The sequence below is a fragment of the Carettochelys insculpta genome, chromosome 4 (assembly GCF_033958435.1).
Source record: "Carettochelys insculpta isolate YL-2023 chromosome 4, ASM3395843v1, whole genome shotgun sequence".
NCBI classification, from domain to species: domain Eukaryota; kingdom Metazoa; phylum Chordata; order Testudines; family Carettochelyidae; genus Carettochelys; species Carettochelys insculpta.
The window spans coordinates 83,601,097-83,621,097 of record NC_134140.1 but is presented as its reverse complement, the minus strand read 5'-3'; the positions used below and the strand labels follow the sequence as shown (position 1 = coordinate 83,621,097).

The window sequence follows — 20,001 nt, the reverse complement described above, 5'->3', positions numbered from 1 at the left end:
TATGTAGGGATACTCTGAAACAAACATAAACCAAAAAGTAGTAGTAATATTTTAAAAAAAATCAACTCTAAAAATGTATTTTCTTCCATACAAAATCTAAATTCCAGTATGTTGGAGTACATATTTTTATAAAAGGAATATACAAAAACAACATTCCCTTTTTCCAGGCTATTGGAAAATTAGTTCTGCTTAGATATGAAAGGCAGTGCTTAAGAGCCTGATATTAATTGCAGTGGAAGAGCTGTGTGCAGGTTTGTTTGATAATGGAAATGAATAAACGCAGGTCCTTAATCCAACCAGCAACTTTCACACTAATCCACACCTAGGCCTCCAAGCAGAAACTTCCAAACTGTATGATATTTTGGTCTTATCACAAAGTCAGAGCTCCACCATTTGGGACTTAGTCTTAACAGGAATCCAAGTCTCAACTATGAGATGACATGAAAAAGTACCAGTACACTAATCTACTGAGCTCCAGTCTTATTTAATAATATGCATTGGAAATCATGTCAAGAGACTTTTTACACCATCAGGAATATACTTTCAAATAAGTTGAATCAGTATACATTTTCCTTTTAAATGCCAAATATTCTCAAGGAATACATCTAAATTGCTAATATTGACTCTTCAAAGAAAAGCAGCAGCCCTTCTACATAATTTGCTCTTAAAAATACCAAGAACGATCAGTTGTAGATGTCATACTTTTACTATAAAAACACAGCTAAAAATGACATGGAAGAGAAATTGCATAGGACACAAAACTAAAAATGGAAAAAAAACATTGCGTAAAGGAAAGTACCTGATGTTAGCTGACAAAATGCAAAACAAAAATATCCAGAAACTGGAAAAAAAAAAAAAAAAAAGAGTCTACCAGGCATATGAGAAACAGTGGACTGGGTTTCTGTGTTTTGTTCTCAATGACACTGGAAAAATTGGTTAAGTATATTAGGTGTTCCTAAAAAGGTAGATTTTAGTGATTTTCAGGTCCTTAGTTCTAGACTCTAATGTTTTATGTGCCTTATTTTGCTTTTACTGCAAAAGGAAGAGCTGGCTTCCAAAGATAAAGGAGATTTTTGGTAAATGGTGAAGGTACAGAAATAAATGACCCACTTGGCTAGTGTGTAATTACACTGGCTGAGATTGTAACAATCTATCACATGAAAGAGGATGACACCACACTAAGGGGTTAGTCAAAGGAGATAGCCTTTGACTAACTACTGGACAGAGACGATCGATACTCCACAGATATTGTTCTCTCAAAAGACAATTGAGTTCTAAAAAAGTTTGAAAATAGATTTCCCCCCCCTCCTTCCCAGATACTGATCAGAGACTCATCTTGACCTTATTCTGGAAAAGCAATACTTTCTTTAAAAGGTATATGGAACACATAAATCCTCTGGTATCCTAGAAAGCTCTTCCATATAATGGAAGAGGAGTTCATGCTCAGGATTTGTTTTGAGGTGTTTGGTTTTGTTCATATTTCCTGTGCTATTTCAAATTTAGGAAAAACAGTTACTGAAATGTTCAATAGAAAAATTCTCGCATTATATCCTGCCATTTAATTTAATTAACAATGAGGCACAAAGCCTACACATTTTTTTTGGGGGGGGGAGGGGAGGGGCAACCTCAGTGTGAGTCCAAGAGGTATACGGCTTGAAAACCTATTGTGCTAAAGGTATTGTTTCACAGTAGGTTTATATAGAACACAGCTTGCAGTTTTATAATAGTATAAGACAATTGTCTTATATTACTTAAAGAACAAACCTTAAAATATGGATTAAATGCAATTATTTGATAATATATTGAAAGTTGATACTGATATGCTACCTGCCAGATTAGATTAGAAAATAACTTGTTAGAAACTTCCCAGAACAAAAATGAAAGCTTTCTGAGGGACTGAGATAATTCAAGTAGCTAGGCAAGTTTTAATTTTCCTCATACAGTACAGTGGAATCTCAGAGTTACAAACACCTTGGGAATGAAAGTTGTGCATTATTTTGAAATGTTCAGAACTGTGATTAAAACATTGATTGTTTCTGTGCTTCTTTCAGTTGAATGAAGATGGTTGAAAGCAGTATTTTTCTTCTGCATAAAAAATTTTTAAAGCTGTATTAAGACAATGTTCAGCTATACACTTCTGAAAGAAAATCTCCTTTTCAAAAAGTAGATTCTGTTCAACACAGTATTGAAATGTATTTGCTTTTTTGTCCCTGAGCTTCTATTGTAGGGAAATTATAAGACTGAAGAAATACTTTGAAGCATTATACATTTAAAAAGTACTTAGACTTTCAGAATCTGTGTACACAGAGGAAATGCCAGTCAGACACAGTATTCTGTAACTATATTACTGATCGAAATCATACTGCATATAGGTAAATCAATGGCTTTGACAGTGACTTTCACAGGAACAGGACTCCCCTGAAATAATGGACTATATTAAGTGTACTGGCCTTACTGTGATAAGGGGGAAAAAAAACAATTAGCCTTTGCAGTAATTTGGCAAAGTTAGTCTCATTCTCCACCCTTCCCCCACCCCTTTTAAAAATACCTGCTGATGCAAGGAATAACCCAGAGCAGGGAAAATAGCCCCAGAGTTGCTACAACAATTCTAATTCCACATGATCCTAAAATTCAAAGAAAGAATACCCAGCAAAAAAAAAATATTAATAATCTTTCTATCTACAAATCCCCTTCTTTGATGGATGACATGACTACTCAACATCCATGACTAGCATTAAATTTTACATATTTTACTGTTTTCCAGATAAGTCGTAGTCTGTACAATTTATGTCCTTGATCTAAAAAAGCAGAGTGGAACAGAGGAAAATAGGCTTTCAGTTTGTCTGTCTGTAAGAAACCTTTAAAAAAACTTGGTCTACACAAGGCCCCAAAAGAAAATTAATCATGAAATAACTCATTGCTTAACATGTTTATTTTTTCACCTCCAGCAATATTAGTCTACACAATAGGCTATATTACATCACAACTGGATACAGTCTATATAGCAAAGTTTTAACTGCCACATACTACCTATTTTCAGGAGTCTCAAAAGTAGGCATACAAAGGAAAAGAAAGGAGACAAACTATGCAGAAACAACATTTATACTCAACCATTCACACTGAGAGGAGACAAGCCAGGGCTGAGGGGAGTGAGCAGAAGGAAAGAGGACTGCTGAGAGAAGAGCTATTGGATTACATAAATGCAACCTGCTGGAAGGGGCACATTGCTGGAACCAGAAAGAATACTGTATCACTAACACATAATATCAGCTGCTGCAACTTGGGAAAAGTCATTTGTGGGCTTGGAGGTAGTGTCTGTTCACCAGCACCTCCTTTTCCTTGGTTTTGGTGGTTGCCCTCAGATTCAGACACCACTTCTACCCTTGCAGCTGCAGCAGCTGTTAGACAGTAACTAGGGAAACTCTACAGTGCTGTTGGTGCTGCGAGTGGAATGAATAAATCCAGTGGGGACACGGCACTAGATTTACAGCTAGATAAAAAACACATTATCCCTTTTGTACAGTGAAAACTTGGCCTGAGCCATGCCACACCAGACAAGCTCTTCCATCAGCTCATCTCTTCAACAGCAACTGTTTGTCAGCAGCCCAGGTTCTCCCCTCCCTGATCCTTTCATCACAGCTCTGTATCTATGTACCACTTTCCCAAAATGACTTCTGATAATGAGACTGGGGGTATTACTTATGCCTACACAAAAGGAACTTTCCCATGGCTGACTGGTATTTCTAAGGACTTCAGTATGTGATGCCAAAGCAGCCCATTCAGTAGAACAGTCCTAACAGGAGTGTGAGGAGAAGGGAGGAGAATCTGATCTTTACTTTACCCAACACTCATGAGTATGTGCATTTTTAAATTTGTGTTTATTATAGATACATTTAAAATGTAAATTGCACATCAAAAAGCAAGAATATTTAAGGTAAAACTGATTGAGCAAACACAAACCAGTAGAGAGGCAGAATGAAATGAACAAAGTGATACCCCGTCGACAATGCATACTAGCATAAATATCATTCACAACTGTCTACAACAGTGAATCAACTGCCAGAAAGTTAAAAGACATGCTGAGTAAAGTGACTTTGTGCACCACCCATCATTAAAAAGCATACAGTCAATGTTCCTCATCAGGCATCGCCAATTAACTCGATAGGTAGGCCATTCATCAAGGTGTGGAATAAAGAGAATGTTATTACTATATGTAACCATTGCATCACCTGTTCACAGAGATCCTGTTGTATAATTAACATTAAAAGTAAATCAATTACATAGATCAAATGGTCCTCTATGCCTCTGCTGCCTCTACACTAGGAGGAGGAGATCAGCTAAATTTAATCTAAAATCATATAACGAAAGCAAAATCAGTTTAGGACTTGTGCAGTCATCTTGGAAATCTTAGATTTATCAGCTATTCTTTGCAAGTGGCAACAGCTGTGATTTATAGTTAAAAACCTCCAAAACTTTTAGGGTAGGCAAAATAATAATGTAGTAGTTTTGGTGCAGCTGAAATGTAGAGTTCCTTATTCTTGGCCACTTGGCACTCTGAATAGTTATTTATCTCTGCACAAGGGGAATTTAAACTACCACCAACTCAGAAATCTCCACTTCCACGTTTTAGACTTAGGTCTGGTCTGCACTATAGCCTTACATCAGTATAATTATATCATTTAAAGGTGTGAAAAATCCACATCCCTGGACAACATAGTTATACCAACCTAACACCTGATATAGACTGCACTGTGTCAGCAGGAGGGCTTCTCCCATCAATATAACTACTTCCTCTTGAAGACGTGGACAGAACTACACTGACAGGAGTGTTTTCACTGAAGCATTACAGTGGTATAGTAGAACTGCACCAATACAACATTTTAACTCTAAACCTCCCCTTAATTTGCACCAGTGCAAGATGTGAGGGAGGCTTACGCACTTAGTTTAATGCACTATAAAAAATGATCTATTTATTACTTTTAAAAGAAATGCATTGATCAAAACATATGATACTCTATAGCCTAACTAGAATTCTATGCATTTTTTAATACAGATATGAGAAGGCGAAAGCAAAGCATGCCTAACAACTCAAACGTAGCATATTATTTTCATACCAGCAACAGCTCTGTGTTCAAGCAGTTCAGAGTATTTATTTGCCCCCCACACACTTTTTTTTTTTCCAAAAAAAAAAAAAAAACACTACTGTGTAACTTCACACCTAGAAGCCATTTATTCATTTGTGCTCTCTCTGGGCTGATGATTTTGGCATATAAACCTAACCATAATATAGTCAATCAAAAACTGCCAATCCATCTGTTGTCTTGAAACTCTCAGGACTTATTTCCAGTTCAAGACAAGTGGTTCCACTGTATTCCAGCATCAACCCCCTCCACCCCCACCCCACACTTCTGAGTACACAGGAACAGTTAACACCATGTTAGGAAGTAACGATTGGCTAGATTCAACATGTACATTAAATTCGAGTGCCCATATATGCATGATGTATATTTCACAAGTAAGGAGAATTTGTTCCCTGCCCTGAAGAGCTTGGAATCCACACAAAGTTTACAAAGACAAGACACTTAAAAATGTGAGAGGATGGAGGAATGAGAAAAGATGATATTTTAACAAGGTCATATTGTTAATTTAATCATATGCACCTATTGGAAGAGTAACAGTATATGCTGGTGGATCTTCTCTCTTTTGTTAAAGATATTTTCCTCTCCTATGAGCATTTTTAAAGGTTCATTGTATACCAGCTAGAGTTTTTGTCAAGGTGTGGCATCATCTGTAACTAAGCCTAAACATCACACATGTGGATTACCATGGTCAGATCTGTTTCTGATGTGGAATCACATACCCACAACCTGCCCCAAAGAGTTAGATTTAAGAAAATACAAATTTATCAGGCAACAAAGTTCTTAGAATAGTCTGATGCCTTTTGATCTCTTTAGCAGTATTTTTATGTTTGCATAATGCAGGTGGAACCTCTCTAATCTGGAATGCTCTTGTCTGGCAACATCAGTAATCTGGGCATTATTTTAGTAAGCAGGATGATCAATCATGATGGCTGGTAGCCAAGTTTCCCGTGGCCCCATAAAGTTTGTTTAGAGTAAACAGTCCTGGTTCTCTGTGTTCTGTGATATTATTTGGCTGTAATTTAACCCTACATGTATTGTAAAACACCAGCAAGCAGTGGAATTGTGGTCCAGCAAATTTTCTCATTTGGCACTGATCAGGTCCCAAGAGAGCCAGAGGAGAAAGGTTCATCCTGTACATAAAAACAAGTAATATGTATTTCCTTGCCTAAACCTAAAAAAATTAACATACATTTTCTGCAAATTCCATAAGAAAATTTTCTGTCTTAAGTTCTTTGTATCACGTTTCAGTCATAGTAGGTAGTCCATTGTGTCCGATGTTGACGTCTTGAGCTTGCACAGGCTCATTGGTTGTGGACTCGCATGTGGCTGAGAAGTCCAAGCCTTGAATGGCATGGATGTTCACAGTGGGGGCAAGGGAATTGTTTCAGTCATCGTTTCAATCCTTTCAGTCATAAGGATTTTTCAATTGATTATGAAATATCTCTTACTTGAGAGATCGTCACCTTGTCATGGTGAGTGGGCTTATGTGTTCCAATGAACTGAAGAGCAATGCCATGGGGAGTCTCATACTCCAAGCAATGTCACCTATGGCAGCAAGGTCAAGGGGGAGAGTACAGATGAAGAATTATCCTAAAAGTCTTCAATGGCAGAAGAGGTGAAGGATAGTAAGAGTAATGGTACAATGGCTGTGAAGGTGGATGAAGGCTGCAGTGGAGTCATCACAGATCCCATGCCATTGGGCCTGAGCACTTCTATCCATCAAGAACCGTGTGGTGGCTGCAGCGCAACAGTCAAAGCAATGAAGTGTCACAAGACAACCAGACTAGATGGTATCCCTGCCAAAGTCTTCAAAGAAGGTGGGCCAGAGCTCCACAAACAACTCCACCCCCTGATTCTCAAGATCTTGGATAGGGAGCAGATGCTATGAGATTTCAGAGATGCACTGATCTTCAGTCTCTTCCAGAAGGGCAACAAGTCTGATTGAGTAAACCATTGTGGCATATTCCTTTCGCCAACAGCAAAGACAATCTTATCTTGAATCCTTACAAACCAACTCCTGCCACACACAAAAGAAATTCTCACAGAATCCCAGTGTGGCATCCAACCATTCTGAGGAACAGCGGATATAATTTTCACCACCCAGCAAGTCCAAGAAAAACATCAGGAACAAAACCAAGCCTTTTATATGAGTTTCATTGACCTGAGCAAGCATTCAACTCAGTCCACACGCTGTGGATCATCCTCTCAAAGATCAGATGCCCTCAAAAAATTCATAATCTTGAGGCTGCTTCATGACAACATGACTGTCACAGTACTGAGCAACAATGGATCCCAAAACAACATCCCTGAGGTCAAAACAGGAGTCAAACAAGGCTGCATCATTGCCCCATCACTGATCTACATCTTCATCACCATGATCCTTCACCTCATTGGATTTTCTATAGAAACAACAGGTAGCTTTTCAATCTCAGGAGACTGAAGGCCAAAAGCAAGACCTCCACAACCTCGATCATGGAGCTCCAGTACATGGATGACAACATGGTTGTTAATCTCTCTCCCACAGCCCTTCAGATCATCTTAAGTGCCTTCACTGAAGAATACGAGAATCTCGGCCTCACACTGAACATCAAAAAGACCAAGGTGCTCAACCACCCTCAGGAATTGGACAATGCACCTTCTGTTGAAATCATGTACCTTCTACTGAAAATCAATGAAGAACTCCTGGAAAATGTGGACCACTTCCCATATCTTGGATATCATCTTTCCACTAAAGTCGACATTGATGTGGAAATCTAGCAACGTCTCAGTTGTGCAAGCTCTGCTTTCACCCACTTGAGACAAAGGGTCTTTGAGAACTGGGATATCTATCCCAAGACAAAGCTCCTTGTGCAGTGGTTGCTCCAATGCTACTGTATTCATGTGAAACCTGGACAACATACAAGCAGCATTTGAAGGTACTTGAACAAGATCATTAAAGCTGCCTCAGGAGAATCCCAAATACCTCTTGGGAGGATAGGCTCACAACCACGACCCAGCACTGAAGCCATTATCGTTCAACAACTTCGTTGGATGTCTGATCAGAGCCTCCCAAAACAGAGTGTGTTTTCCGAGTTGGAGGAAGGACAGAGGAGGCCAGTGTAAGCAATGTAAGAATGTCCTGAAGGCACACATGAAAAAGCCAAGCATCAGTGCCAACACTCAGAAGAACCAAAGACCATTCCAAATGAAGAATGGTAACCTGTGAGGGAATGGCACAATTAGAGTGATACCACTGCAGTGTAGAGGAGGAGGAGGAGGAGAAGACAAGAAAAGAGCATCAAAAACTGCCCCACACCCCTCCAACAACTACCAACATTTGCCCCCTTCTGTGATAAGATCTGTGACTCCAGAATTTGGCTCATCAGCCATCAATGGACTCACAAATAGGAGGGTGACAAAGACAACCTACTTGTTACCAAGAAAGCATGAAATATCTGAAAATAGGGTTTCTTGCAAAACCCTGACAACTTCAACACTAGTAATACTACTATGAGAGTTCTATAGCAAGAGAGCAAGGAACCAGATGGAAAACTTTACCAACTTTCTAGTATATTAAACTATTCACATCCTTGTCATATTATTGTTATTCTTGGTAATCTCAACAACAATGTTTAGACTTTGTAAGGTAAATGTTATCATATAATTATTTAACAATTTCTTCCACTTTTTTGTATGTCAATTTTCTTTAAATGCATCAACTTTCAGTCTTTCCGTAGTGTTAATCTTAACCTTTCTACATAAAACAATACTCCTGTATGGATACCACTCTCAAGTCAAAGAGCATTTTAGCAATTTTACAGCTTTAAAACGTTGAAAGAGAAAAATTAGATTAGTATGTTTTACTAGAGGTTTTTCTAATTTCTTCAAGGACTAAACATATGCTTAATCAAGTAAGTGGCTATGCAATTAAAATAAAAACGTGCCAAAAATTCAAGTAAATCACAGAACAACCTTTTCTTTAAATGGGCATTCAAGACCAAAGTGATGCAAAATAAAGTCCAGTGTCTATCCACCACTCCTTCCTTCTCTCCAGCTGCTTTTGACCACATTCATCACTTTCTCCTTGACATCTTGGTCTCACTGAGCTTCCAATAGGCTTGCCCTGGTTCTCTTTCTGCAATATGACTATTATTTCAAATCTGGTCTATTATTATTTCAAACTCATACCACTATAGCTATTTCAGTTATGGAAGCGATTATTATTATTGACATAGCTTTATGAGTGAAAGTCCTAATATGGGTATAGTTATACTAATGAAACCATCCATATGCCATTATGCCAGTTTCAAGTCTGCATTGGAAACTTTTGCTGGAGTAAAAATGCCAGTTAGGAATGTGTGTGTGTGTGATTTTTAAAATCAGCAGCTTTGTTTTGGCAAAAGCCCTAGGGTAGATGCAATTATACCAGCAAAAGGTGCATATGCCAGGATAGCTTATTTCATGTGGAGAACTAGTATAGCTATAGCTCTACCTCTTCTCTAGTTTGCACAAGACTTTGGTACTTCATCTGATGGGAATTCTTTTTTCCATTCTCATTCCACATCTGGAATATTGTGTCAAGTTTTGGGGGCCCAGTATAAAAAGGATGCAGATGTGTTAGAGCAGGTTCAGTAGAGGGTAACGAAAATGATTAAGGGGCTGGAGCACATGACCTATGAGGAGAGGCTGAGGGATTTGGGCTTATTTAGTTTACAGAAGAGAAGACTGAGGGGTGATTTAATAGCAGCTTTCAACATCCTGAAGGGGAGCTCTAAAGAGGAGAGCGAGAAACTGTTCTCAGTGGTGACAGATGGCAGAACAAGGAGCAATGGTGTGAAGTTACAAAAGGAGAGGAGTACGCTGGATATTAGGAAAACCTACTTCACCAGGAAGGTGGTGAAGCACCGGAATGCGTTGCCTAGAGAGGTGATGGATCTTCCATTTGTAGAGTTTTTTAAGTCTCAGCTTGACACAGTCCTGGCTAGGATGACTTAGTTGGGGTTGATCCTGCTTGAAGCAGAGGGCTGGATAAGATGACGTCCGTAGGTCCCTCCCAGCCCTAAGTTTCTATATGGCTGCCGCAGAACTCTACCATTGATTCTTTGCTCATTCAGCAGTGGTGGCAGTCAGAGCTCTGGGCCCCTTTGAAACCGGCAGCAGTGCTCTGCACCACTGTGGGAGTCCCAGCGGCACTAAGGATAACTGTCTTTGGACCCATCCACTTGCCCACATTTCTCCAGAGCTGTGGTGACTGTCAGGCCTGCTGCCTCCCATAAACCCCTCAAGCACTATCTAAATCTGGATTTCAATACCACCATAATACAACCTTTTCTTTCCATTCCCACAGACAAATTTTTCATTCAGGTCTTCACTGTAACCTATTGGGGTATGCTAACTCTGCACATGGATACCTATGCTAGATATCTTTGCTAGTTGACTTGGGCTTTCAGGCTGGAACCCAGAGTCTAGTCAAGATGGGACACTCACAGAATCAAGAGCCTGAATGTCTACAGCACAATTCTACAGTCCATTAGCCTGACAGGAGCCAGGCACAGACTTTAATTGCTGTGGAAATATTCTTATTTGGCCTAATAACCTACACCCTGGACTCTCAAAAACACAAAAACCCTCTTCAATTCAAGCAAAATTCAGCCACTGAAATCTTTTGTCTCCCTCTCCCCATCCTCTCTACCTTTTTGTTATTTAATTCACGTCACACTCCTCTCTTATTGTCTATACGGTCTGTCTGCTAACAAACGAATTTTATATTCCTTATCTTCAAAAATCTATATTAACTGTGCTCCTCATGACTGCTCCTCATGACATAGATGTACAGAAATGAAGGCCCACAAGAGATGCATAAGGATACGTAATCCAACCCCCCCAACACTGTGGCAGGACCAACTATACCTATACCATACAAAACAGGTGAACAGGCGTTTGTCTAGTCTGTTTTTAAAAACCACCAATGACAAGGATTCTATAGCCTCTTTTGGAAGCCTATTCCAGCAGCGATCTAAAATTTTATGGAATGTTTTCCTAATATCTACCTAAATCTCCCTTGCTGAAGATTTAAGCCCATTACTTATTGTCCGACATCATTAGAAGGACATGGAGAACTACTGCCACTTCTTTAAAACAATCTTTAACATATGTGAAGACTATTATAAGGTTCCCATCAGTTATCTTTCCTCAAAGCAGTTCCTCACAGGTCCAGTTTCCTAAAACAGGTTATTTTTACTGCTTTCCTCTCAACTCTTTGTAATTTGTTCATGTTTTTCTTAAGTGTGGTGCCTAGAACTGGACAAAGTACTCAAACTGCGGCCTCACCTGTACTCAGTAGCTTTGGTCAGTTATCTCCCATGTCTCATATGAGACATGGCTTTTAATATGCTCCAGAATATTAACCTTTTACTCAGCTGCATCTCATTGTTGGCTCACATGCAATTTGTGATCCGCTATAACCCTTAAATCATTTTCTGCAGTACTACTGCCTAACCAGATATTCCCATTTCGTAGTTCACTCATTTTTTTTCTGAAGGGTAGTACTCTTTGTCTTTAGTTTAGTTCATCTTTTTCATTTTGGATCAATTCTCCAATTTGTCAAAGTTGTTTTGAATCTTGCCCTCCAAACTGCCCCACTCACCCCAGCTTGGTATCATCCATAATTTTTTATAAGTATATTATCCGCTCTACTACCTAAGTCATTAAATAATAAATAGTACTGGATCCAGGTTAGACCCCACTTACTCTCCCTTGTCAATTTCTGCATTGCTCCCCATCCTCTTCCACTTAGTTAACAGTGTTCCCAGCTTCTCACTGCTTCCTTCCATGAGGGTTTCTATGCTTGGTACAACCTGCATGATTTTACTCGCATGGACACTATCCCACAACACTTACACTCCATCCAAAAGGACAATTTATGCCACAATGCTTAATCACATTCATGTACATAAAACTATTCTCCTTTCCCTGATCCCGGTTTAGTTCATAAGCTTCTTGATGAAAGCACCATAATTCACTGGTACATGAAGAGCACATAGAGTGTACCAAGGGCTAGCATAAATAAAACAATGGCTAGTACCCAAAACTGAATATTACATTTGCATTAAAGAGACATGCCATACAGAAAACCACTCCTTAATAGACAAAGTTTGAAATACAGCATATTGAAGACATCTCTCTCTGTTTTTCATCCCACATCACTGGGTCTAGCAGAAAGAAACAAAAATCCTAGACCAGTGCCCTGAAAACAGGTTGGTTAACTCTCTCTCTCTCTCACTTCCCTGCACACCCTCCCCCAAAATACTTCTGAGCCAAGTCTTCATCAAAACCTAACTTTTCCCAGAAAATCAAATATGCTGTTTCTTAACAGCTAAACCAATAACCTCTGTTTTAATCCAAAGTGTTCTAAACAACTCCAGTTTAAACCCAGCACAGATTTCTACTACTTGAGCTACAAGGCTTCTGTCCATGTTATGGACTTGCTCCAATTGTCTTCACTCTTACAAATCAGTGAACCCCACAATGGGTCCTAAATGTAACTGATAGATAATGCCATCCACCACTCGGTCACTGAACTGATGGCCTAGTTGGTGTCTTGAGACCACACCCATCAGTCCCAGGCACCTTTCCAAGTCACTACAGCACATAGTATGTCTGCAACACACAGAGCAACAGGGAATGATTTTAGAATAGTTACAAAAATAGACTGAAACCAATCACATAGATATATATAGTGCAGAAAGAATTCAACAGGTCATCTAGCCCAAGCCTTCCACTCAGGCAGGATTATGTACACCTAGACTGTTCTTGACAAGTGGTTGCCTAACTTGTTTTTAAAAGGTCTAGTGATGGGGATTCTACAACCTCCCTACATGATTTATTCCAGTGTTTAACTATTCTTAACATTATAAAATTTTCTAATATATAGCCCAAATCTTTTTTGCTGTAAACTTAACTGATTACTTCAGCTTATCTCCACCTTTGAATTAATAGCAGTTTACACATCCATCATCATCCTTTTCTTATTTGCACTAAACATGCCCACTTTGAACCATGCCTAATAGGTCATGTTTTCTAAACCTCTTATATTTTTAATTACCTTCCTTTGGGCTGTCTCTGATTTGTTCGCATCTTAAATTGTGGTGCTTAAAACTGAACACAAACACTTGCCAGCTCATGAGTGCTAAGTGGCATCTTCAGTTCCCATGTCTTTTGTATGATACCCCATTAATACAGCCTAGAAAAATATCTGACTATTTTATAACAGCATCACTCTATGAGCTCATATTTAATTTGTGATCCAGTCTAATCCCCAGGTCCTTTTCAGTAGTACACCTGGTTAGCCAGTTATCCTTCATTTTGTATTCATAAAACATTTTTTCCAGTGTTCGTTAAGTCAGGTAGAAACTCAGAAGCTAAGAGATTACTTCTTTACCTCTACAATGAGATTTACATAGGTCACACTTTTCTGAGAAATAGAAAAAATAACTTCTTATAGTGGCTATTTTCTCTGGTGATATTTCACTCAGTCTCAGATATGGTGACTCTGCAGCTCTGAGGTAAGTTTTATTCAGCCCCTCAACCACCATTAAGATGACCTCTTTTCAGATGACTAGTGAAAGCTAAAGCAGTGGGATTAGGTTTGTAAAGCAAACTTGCACACAGTCCTAAAGCAAGTTATAATTAAGTCCCTGTCCCAGAAAACTTTTCCTGGCATTAAAACAAACTCTTGAGATAGGGCTGAAGTTGAAGTGTTCTCTTTTTGGGAAAAGATGTTGAGAAGAAGATGGTGAAAACTTCAAACTTGAATCCCTTCACATTGTCAGTAGATCTCAGCGTGACACATATGAAGACTGTGCTTACTGCTTTGGTTTACAGAGTTTATGTGAACAGAGTTCACGTGTTCATTAGGCCTTTCAGTGGCCTTTTGCATGTTTAGTTTATTTATCAGAACTCTGACAGATTAAAATTTCCAAGTTTGGAACTAATCATTACACAACTGTATAAAAATATTTTAAAGGTATTTTAACACAATTGAGCATGATTGTACGGGAACTCTCCCTTATAAGCAGTGAAGGTACTTGCCCTCAGGCCACTGTACAAATATAGAGCATTGTACCTGCAACTTATTTGGAGTTACTGTATATGTATGGATGAACACAAAAAAATACAGCATTTAAACACTACCTCCATATATCTATTTATTCATTAAAAGCACTTTAAAAACCTCATTTCTTTAACTGACATTTGCATAGTCACTGCCATTCCCTTTCTTCCCATTTTGCTTCATTTGCTAATAATTTACATTTTTTCGAGGGGGACAAAGCATGGGAGATAAATAGGAAAAATGTTAGGTTTATGAACCCATTTCACTATGTTATTGTCACTGCAGGCTATAAAGAATATCCTAGCATCATCAAAGCTCCAGAGAAAGCAATGAATGTTGCTTCACACTGATGTCAAGTGCAAGATCCCCAGGGCTGAGCAAGAGGCAGAATGAAAAGCATGTGAACCAATAAAGAAAGGGGGAAAATTATACATCTTCATCAGGATGTGCGTTCTGGGGTCATTTTTTAAAATTCTGTGCATTAAGGCTAATTTAGGTAGAGATCACAGTACAAATCTCTGAACATCTTGAAACTTTAGAATTTTTACTAATAAATTTACCATAACTGACTACAGATAAAAATAAAGGCACACCATAGTCTCAATTTTTAGACTAATAAAATTGTTTGCCCTGAAAATAAAGCTCTTGGTGCTGTTTTATTTGGATTTTTTCTTGTTATTAAAAAGCCTTTTATATCTCTTGTCAATGGGAACATGTTAAAAATAATCAGTGCTCTTTAAAGTAATATTGTGTTTTAAAACCAAACAAGTACTTACCTAAAAACAACTATATAGAGAAAGAATGTGGTTACTTGTTACAAGTAACATTAAAAATTCAGTTCAACCTTCTCCTTTCTTGGAGTCTAGATTCTAAAATGACATACTACAAGATAAAATAGTAATGCTAGTATTGATAGTTTATCCATTACAGGTCAGCTAACTGTCCACTGGAACAGTTACAAAGCTGTTAGTTTCGATTTCACAAGGCCAATCAATACAGAGGCATACTGTTTCAATTTTGCCTGCATTGATTTTTTTTATAACACCCCAACCTTACAGCATTCATCTTTTTGAAAGAAGGAAGATTTGATTTACTGAAGAAAAATTGGAGAGAGCATCACAAAGATTTTTACCAGCAAGCCTGTGACACAGAAAAAAGATGAATGTCTCTAAGGCAGAGACGCCTCTTGCTTGAGGGCATCCATTAGAACACGTTCAACCAATCTGAAACAGAGTTTCTTAAGCAACCGAAACCTGAGCCTAAACTCAGTCTCCCAAACTAATCAAAAGCATTCAGAGATCTTGATATACAGAGGTTCTCTTAAAAATTCCTAAACCTTATTGCTTCTAAAATAATTTATGTCTGCAGTTCTACCTTTGCATTTTTCTGAGAAGAGTACCACCCTTTTCCCCTTTAATACCAAGAGTGAATTTCCATGGTACATTAGTCAGCCTATTAGAATGCAATGAAGGACGATATGAGAAAAGGGTAGTATGTCCTCTGAGACTTTCATCCAGTGTTCTCCATCATCTCTCCTCATCCTTCTTATATTCAGCCACTTTACCAGGTGTCATCTACATGAAAGATGATTTGTCTCCTGACCCAAATAAACACAATGCCTGCTCTATGCACCAGAAAAAAATTACTTCTGCCACTCTGTTCATTTGTGTCCTCTTTCTTGCTTATTCCACCATTCTTATCAGACTCTCTCAGTTTTCACCTGAGCCTCACTCCAGGTGACAGTAATGTATGGATGAACAGGTACTTGTCTGTCCCATTATTTCCTGAAATCTCTAAGCATTTGAAAAAAAATGCAATGACAGTAAAGGGCACACAGATATCAGAGCTCTATGAAAGGTATACTTTCTTTGGCAATAGCCAGAACTTCAAGTCCAGTGGAGGAAAAAGAACTTGTTTGCTTTCTCTCTTGTGGCAAAAGCTAGTACAATCTGGATATTAAGTCACAAATTGCATTCAGGCAGGTCACTAGGTGTCAAAAGATATTAGATGCCTGCTGTGAAGAAACAACAATTCGCATCTGCTTCTGAGAAAATAATATTTTCATTTTCAGTTTTTATTGAATGGAAACTTTAGGGAATATGTCTATATAGAGGGTATTAAAATCTAGCAAGTACAACAACATGTTCAAAATGGCTATAATCATCATTGTGTTATCCATAAAGCAGCAGATTTCATTTGGTCTCTTTAGATGGGATAAATTGGATTCTTTTTTCCCCGGCTTGCAGTTTTGTTGCTGTACCAGATGTTTCTCAAATGCCACATGCTGGGGCTTCTATACTGAATGTAGCACCTGACCTTCTCTATAATTGACTAAAAATATTGATGTAATGGCATGAGTCTGATTGTGATTTATTAAAACCACTGCCGATCCCAGGCCAGCTGCCAGCACTGCAGCCCACTGATCGTATGGCATTAGAAAAGCCATCAATATTGAAACAAAATAAATGACATTAATGGGAAAGTATTAGGCCTTCAGAGGCATGGCTACAAGCAATTATACAGATTCCAAAGGAAGATGAAAAACAAAATACCACAAACCAAACATTAAAAATTACTACTAAAATTAAATTTACATGACAAAAAAACTGGTATAATTGTTTAACAAAAAAGTAAAGTACATGCTCAAAACATTAATTTAACCCCTTTCCTACAGCTTTTTATTAGGAGGAGGATTGTGCGTTTTTTTAAAAACGGGTTTCTGATGGGTAAATGCATTCTGGCTTCCCGACAACGGTTCCACCCCACCCCCCAATGCCATTTAAGCTTCCTAGAGATACGTTAAGTGTATTGCATAGTGCATTATGTGATATTTCCATTCCACTGTAGATCATTATTTATTATAAAATAGAAATAATCATGTCCATATTTTCTATGCTAAATAATTTAGAAGCTGATTAAGCAAGTCTCATATGAGGAAAATCAGAATAGTTAACCCACTGAATGCAGTTCGTTTTATCAATTACAACTCCACCTATCTAGCTACATCAGTATTATCGTATTGAGCAACACATATTTAAACGGCAAAGAGTTCTTCATATTCCTTATTTAAAAGGCATTAAAGACACGAGAGTTCCAAGTCAAGGAACCAAAACAACTGAACAGAATATTAAGTCCATTCTGAAAATTCAAAAATCTACTGATGTATGAAGCACTTTACAAAGTTGTTTGAAGAGACTGTTAGAGCCTTAAAACACTGTGTTCATAGAAAGGAATAAGCTAGCAAACCTCTGCTGGAAATGTTCAAGTGGGTAATTAGTTTGTATTTTTTGTAGAGTATTTTCATAAAGGCTTTCGATATTTAACAGTCCATGTACCACATTTGAGTGCCCTATTTTGGGTTTGTGGATAAATTGTAATATCCTATAATAAAAAATTCAATAAAACAGTACTTAACAGCTAATACCCATTCAAACTTATTGTGAAATTGTTGAATGTGATATTTTTTCAAAAAATACAATAGACCTAATACAGATTATTGACAAAAATAATCACTTTTTCACGCTCATACCCTACCACTGTCCTGCATACAAATGACAGCATTTCAAGAGACAAACGTATCCAGCATAGTGTGTTCTAGCCAAGACATGTTCAGTTTATTTTAAATCCTAATCACACTTGCACTTTTAGGTCATGAACTGTCATATTCACATTCAACTGAAACTATCAGCTTGACCTGAACAGAAACAATTAAACAGGTGTCAGTGTAATTACCGTTCCATATGTATAGAATTTCCCAAATGAAAGGAATGTAATTCTCATTTGGTTGTGTTTTGTTTTAATGTATGCAAATACAAGGCAACATATTAAAAAACACATTTTTGTCTTTCCCAGTGACGAGGGGTGCAACATTACTCTTCATGTCTACTGCTTAGGTGTTAAATATTCCATTCCAAGTTTGAAATGTAGAAAAATTTTATTCATGTATTTTCTATTTAAATTAAATGATGCAGTAATGCTGGAATTTAAAAAAAAAATAAAATATCTATAACTGTACACAGTGATAATGTTTAAATCCAACTGGGGAAGATTTTTTTTCCTATTTTATTGTTGCTTTCGCATATGTTGCACTTGTTCTCAATACTTAGGGAACCAAAAGGTATTCTTATTTCAGATATGCCTTAGTAATGGTATTGAGAGAAGAGAAATTACAATATTGCTTCGTGAGTAAACAAGACAGTTGGAAAAAAAGTAAAATGGCTTAAGCTCCAGTTGTAGGTAACATTGGTGAAATAAAATCCTCATCTTCTAAATATTTTTAAAAATACATATTGTTTTATAGTAAACCAAACTGTAATATGCCAGTTTTCCATTAGGTTTGACCTCATCTGAAGAATTAATTCAAATCATACCTGAACAAAAGCCAAAACTTAAAGATTTATCTTTACCTTGATGCAGAATTTCCCCAGGCTCCATGCTTGTCTTTCAAAATGTTAATAATTTTCTGTATTAGTTGGGATGCTGTCACATGATCTCGGAACTTGGCTGCTCTTATCAAATGATCACACATCTTTTCATCATCTCGTTTATCTGCAGAATATTGCGCACACAGCGACTAAGAAAATAAAATAAATACTTCAATATTTTGCTCTTCACCACCTTCCAATCAAGACTCTTAAAGTACATTACAAACAATGGCTTAGTCTTACTAAGCCTTCAGAAATAAGAATTCTCAATTTTACAGACACGCAAACTTGAGGAACAGAGTAAATACCTATGGTTACAGTACATCTGTAGTAGAGATGAACACAGAACCCTGGTTACTCATGTACACCATATTCCTTCAAGATTTTTTTTTAAATCATTACTAACCTGACAGCACAGTAGAACATTTAGGTACAACTGAGTTTATCACAATGCAAGACTGTAGATTTTATAGTGCCAGTCTCAAACAGGAGAGCTTCAAAGACACAGATGGCAGTTAGACATGCAACTAGCATTACAAGTGAATGGTGGTTGGGCACCTAACTGCTATGTGCACCTGTGAAGAGCCTTCCCCTAAATAAAATCAAAACCTTATATTTAATATTCTGATAGTGCATTACAGACAGTTTCCTTGCTGTAAGTTTCAGAGAGAAAAAATACTGAATGGGTATGAAAAGCGAGCGAGCTTTTTGCTGGTACAGGTGATTCCTCTAGCCAGAGGACTGTGATAGATTAGCAGGCCAGTGAGGGAAACCTAACACTTTAATTATATGTCCAATAACTTATTAAATATTCCATTTTTGAAGACGGTCAGAACAAAAAATTACCTTAAAACTAAATGGAGAAGCTAAATTGGCTATTACCTCTTTGCATTCTTGCCCCCACCACCCGTTTATTTTCCTGTTAACCTGATTTCATGAAAGTTCTCCCTCTCGACCTTCAGACTTCCTGTTCCTAAACTCAGATTTCAGACTGGCAGTTCTGCAGATTGCATATGCTAGGCAGAGAAAGCACTTCAGCCTTTATCAAGGATTGGATTATTCTCTGATCTAGTAAGTACAACGGACACAAATATTTGTCTGAACAAACAGGAAAAATTTCCCTTTTGAGATGTAGGGGCTCCTGGAAAAGGAGGGGAACCACCAATGCTGTCTTTAGAACAATTCTTCCAACCTTAGATACCAAGATATTAAAAACAAAACCTATACATGTAAAACACTAAGTTAGTTATGCCTTAATACACATGAAGTAAAGAAGTTTTAAATCACTCTCTTGAGCTGCAACAATTATGAATAGGAAAAGAATGGGTAAAATGATTGAATTATA

At 37.7% G+C, this 20,001-nt stretch overlaps 1 protein-coding gene across 8 annotated transcripts in view; it reads right to left on the bottom strand.

Moving 5' to 3' along the window:
• The window catches only part of LRBA (LPS responsive beige-like anchor protein), a 657,226-nt gene that overhangs the window by 384,920 nt on the left and 252,305 nt on the right, over positions 1–20,001 (bottom strand). For all 8 annotated transcript variants that reach the window (XM_074993191.1, XM_074993193.1, XM_074993194.1 and 5 more), the window contains exon 37: positions 18,639–18,805. In XM_074993191.1, the coding sequence (XP_074849292.1) occupies positions 18,639–18,805 (167 nt within the window). The remainder of the gene's footprint in view (positions 1–18,638; positions 18,806–20,001) is intronic.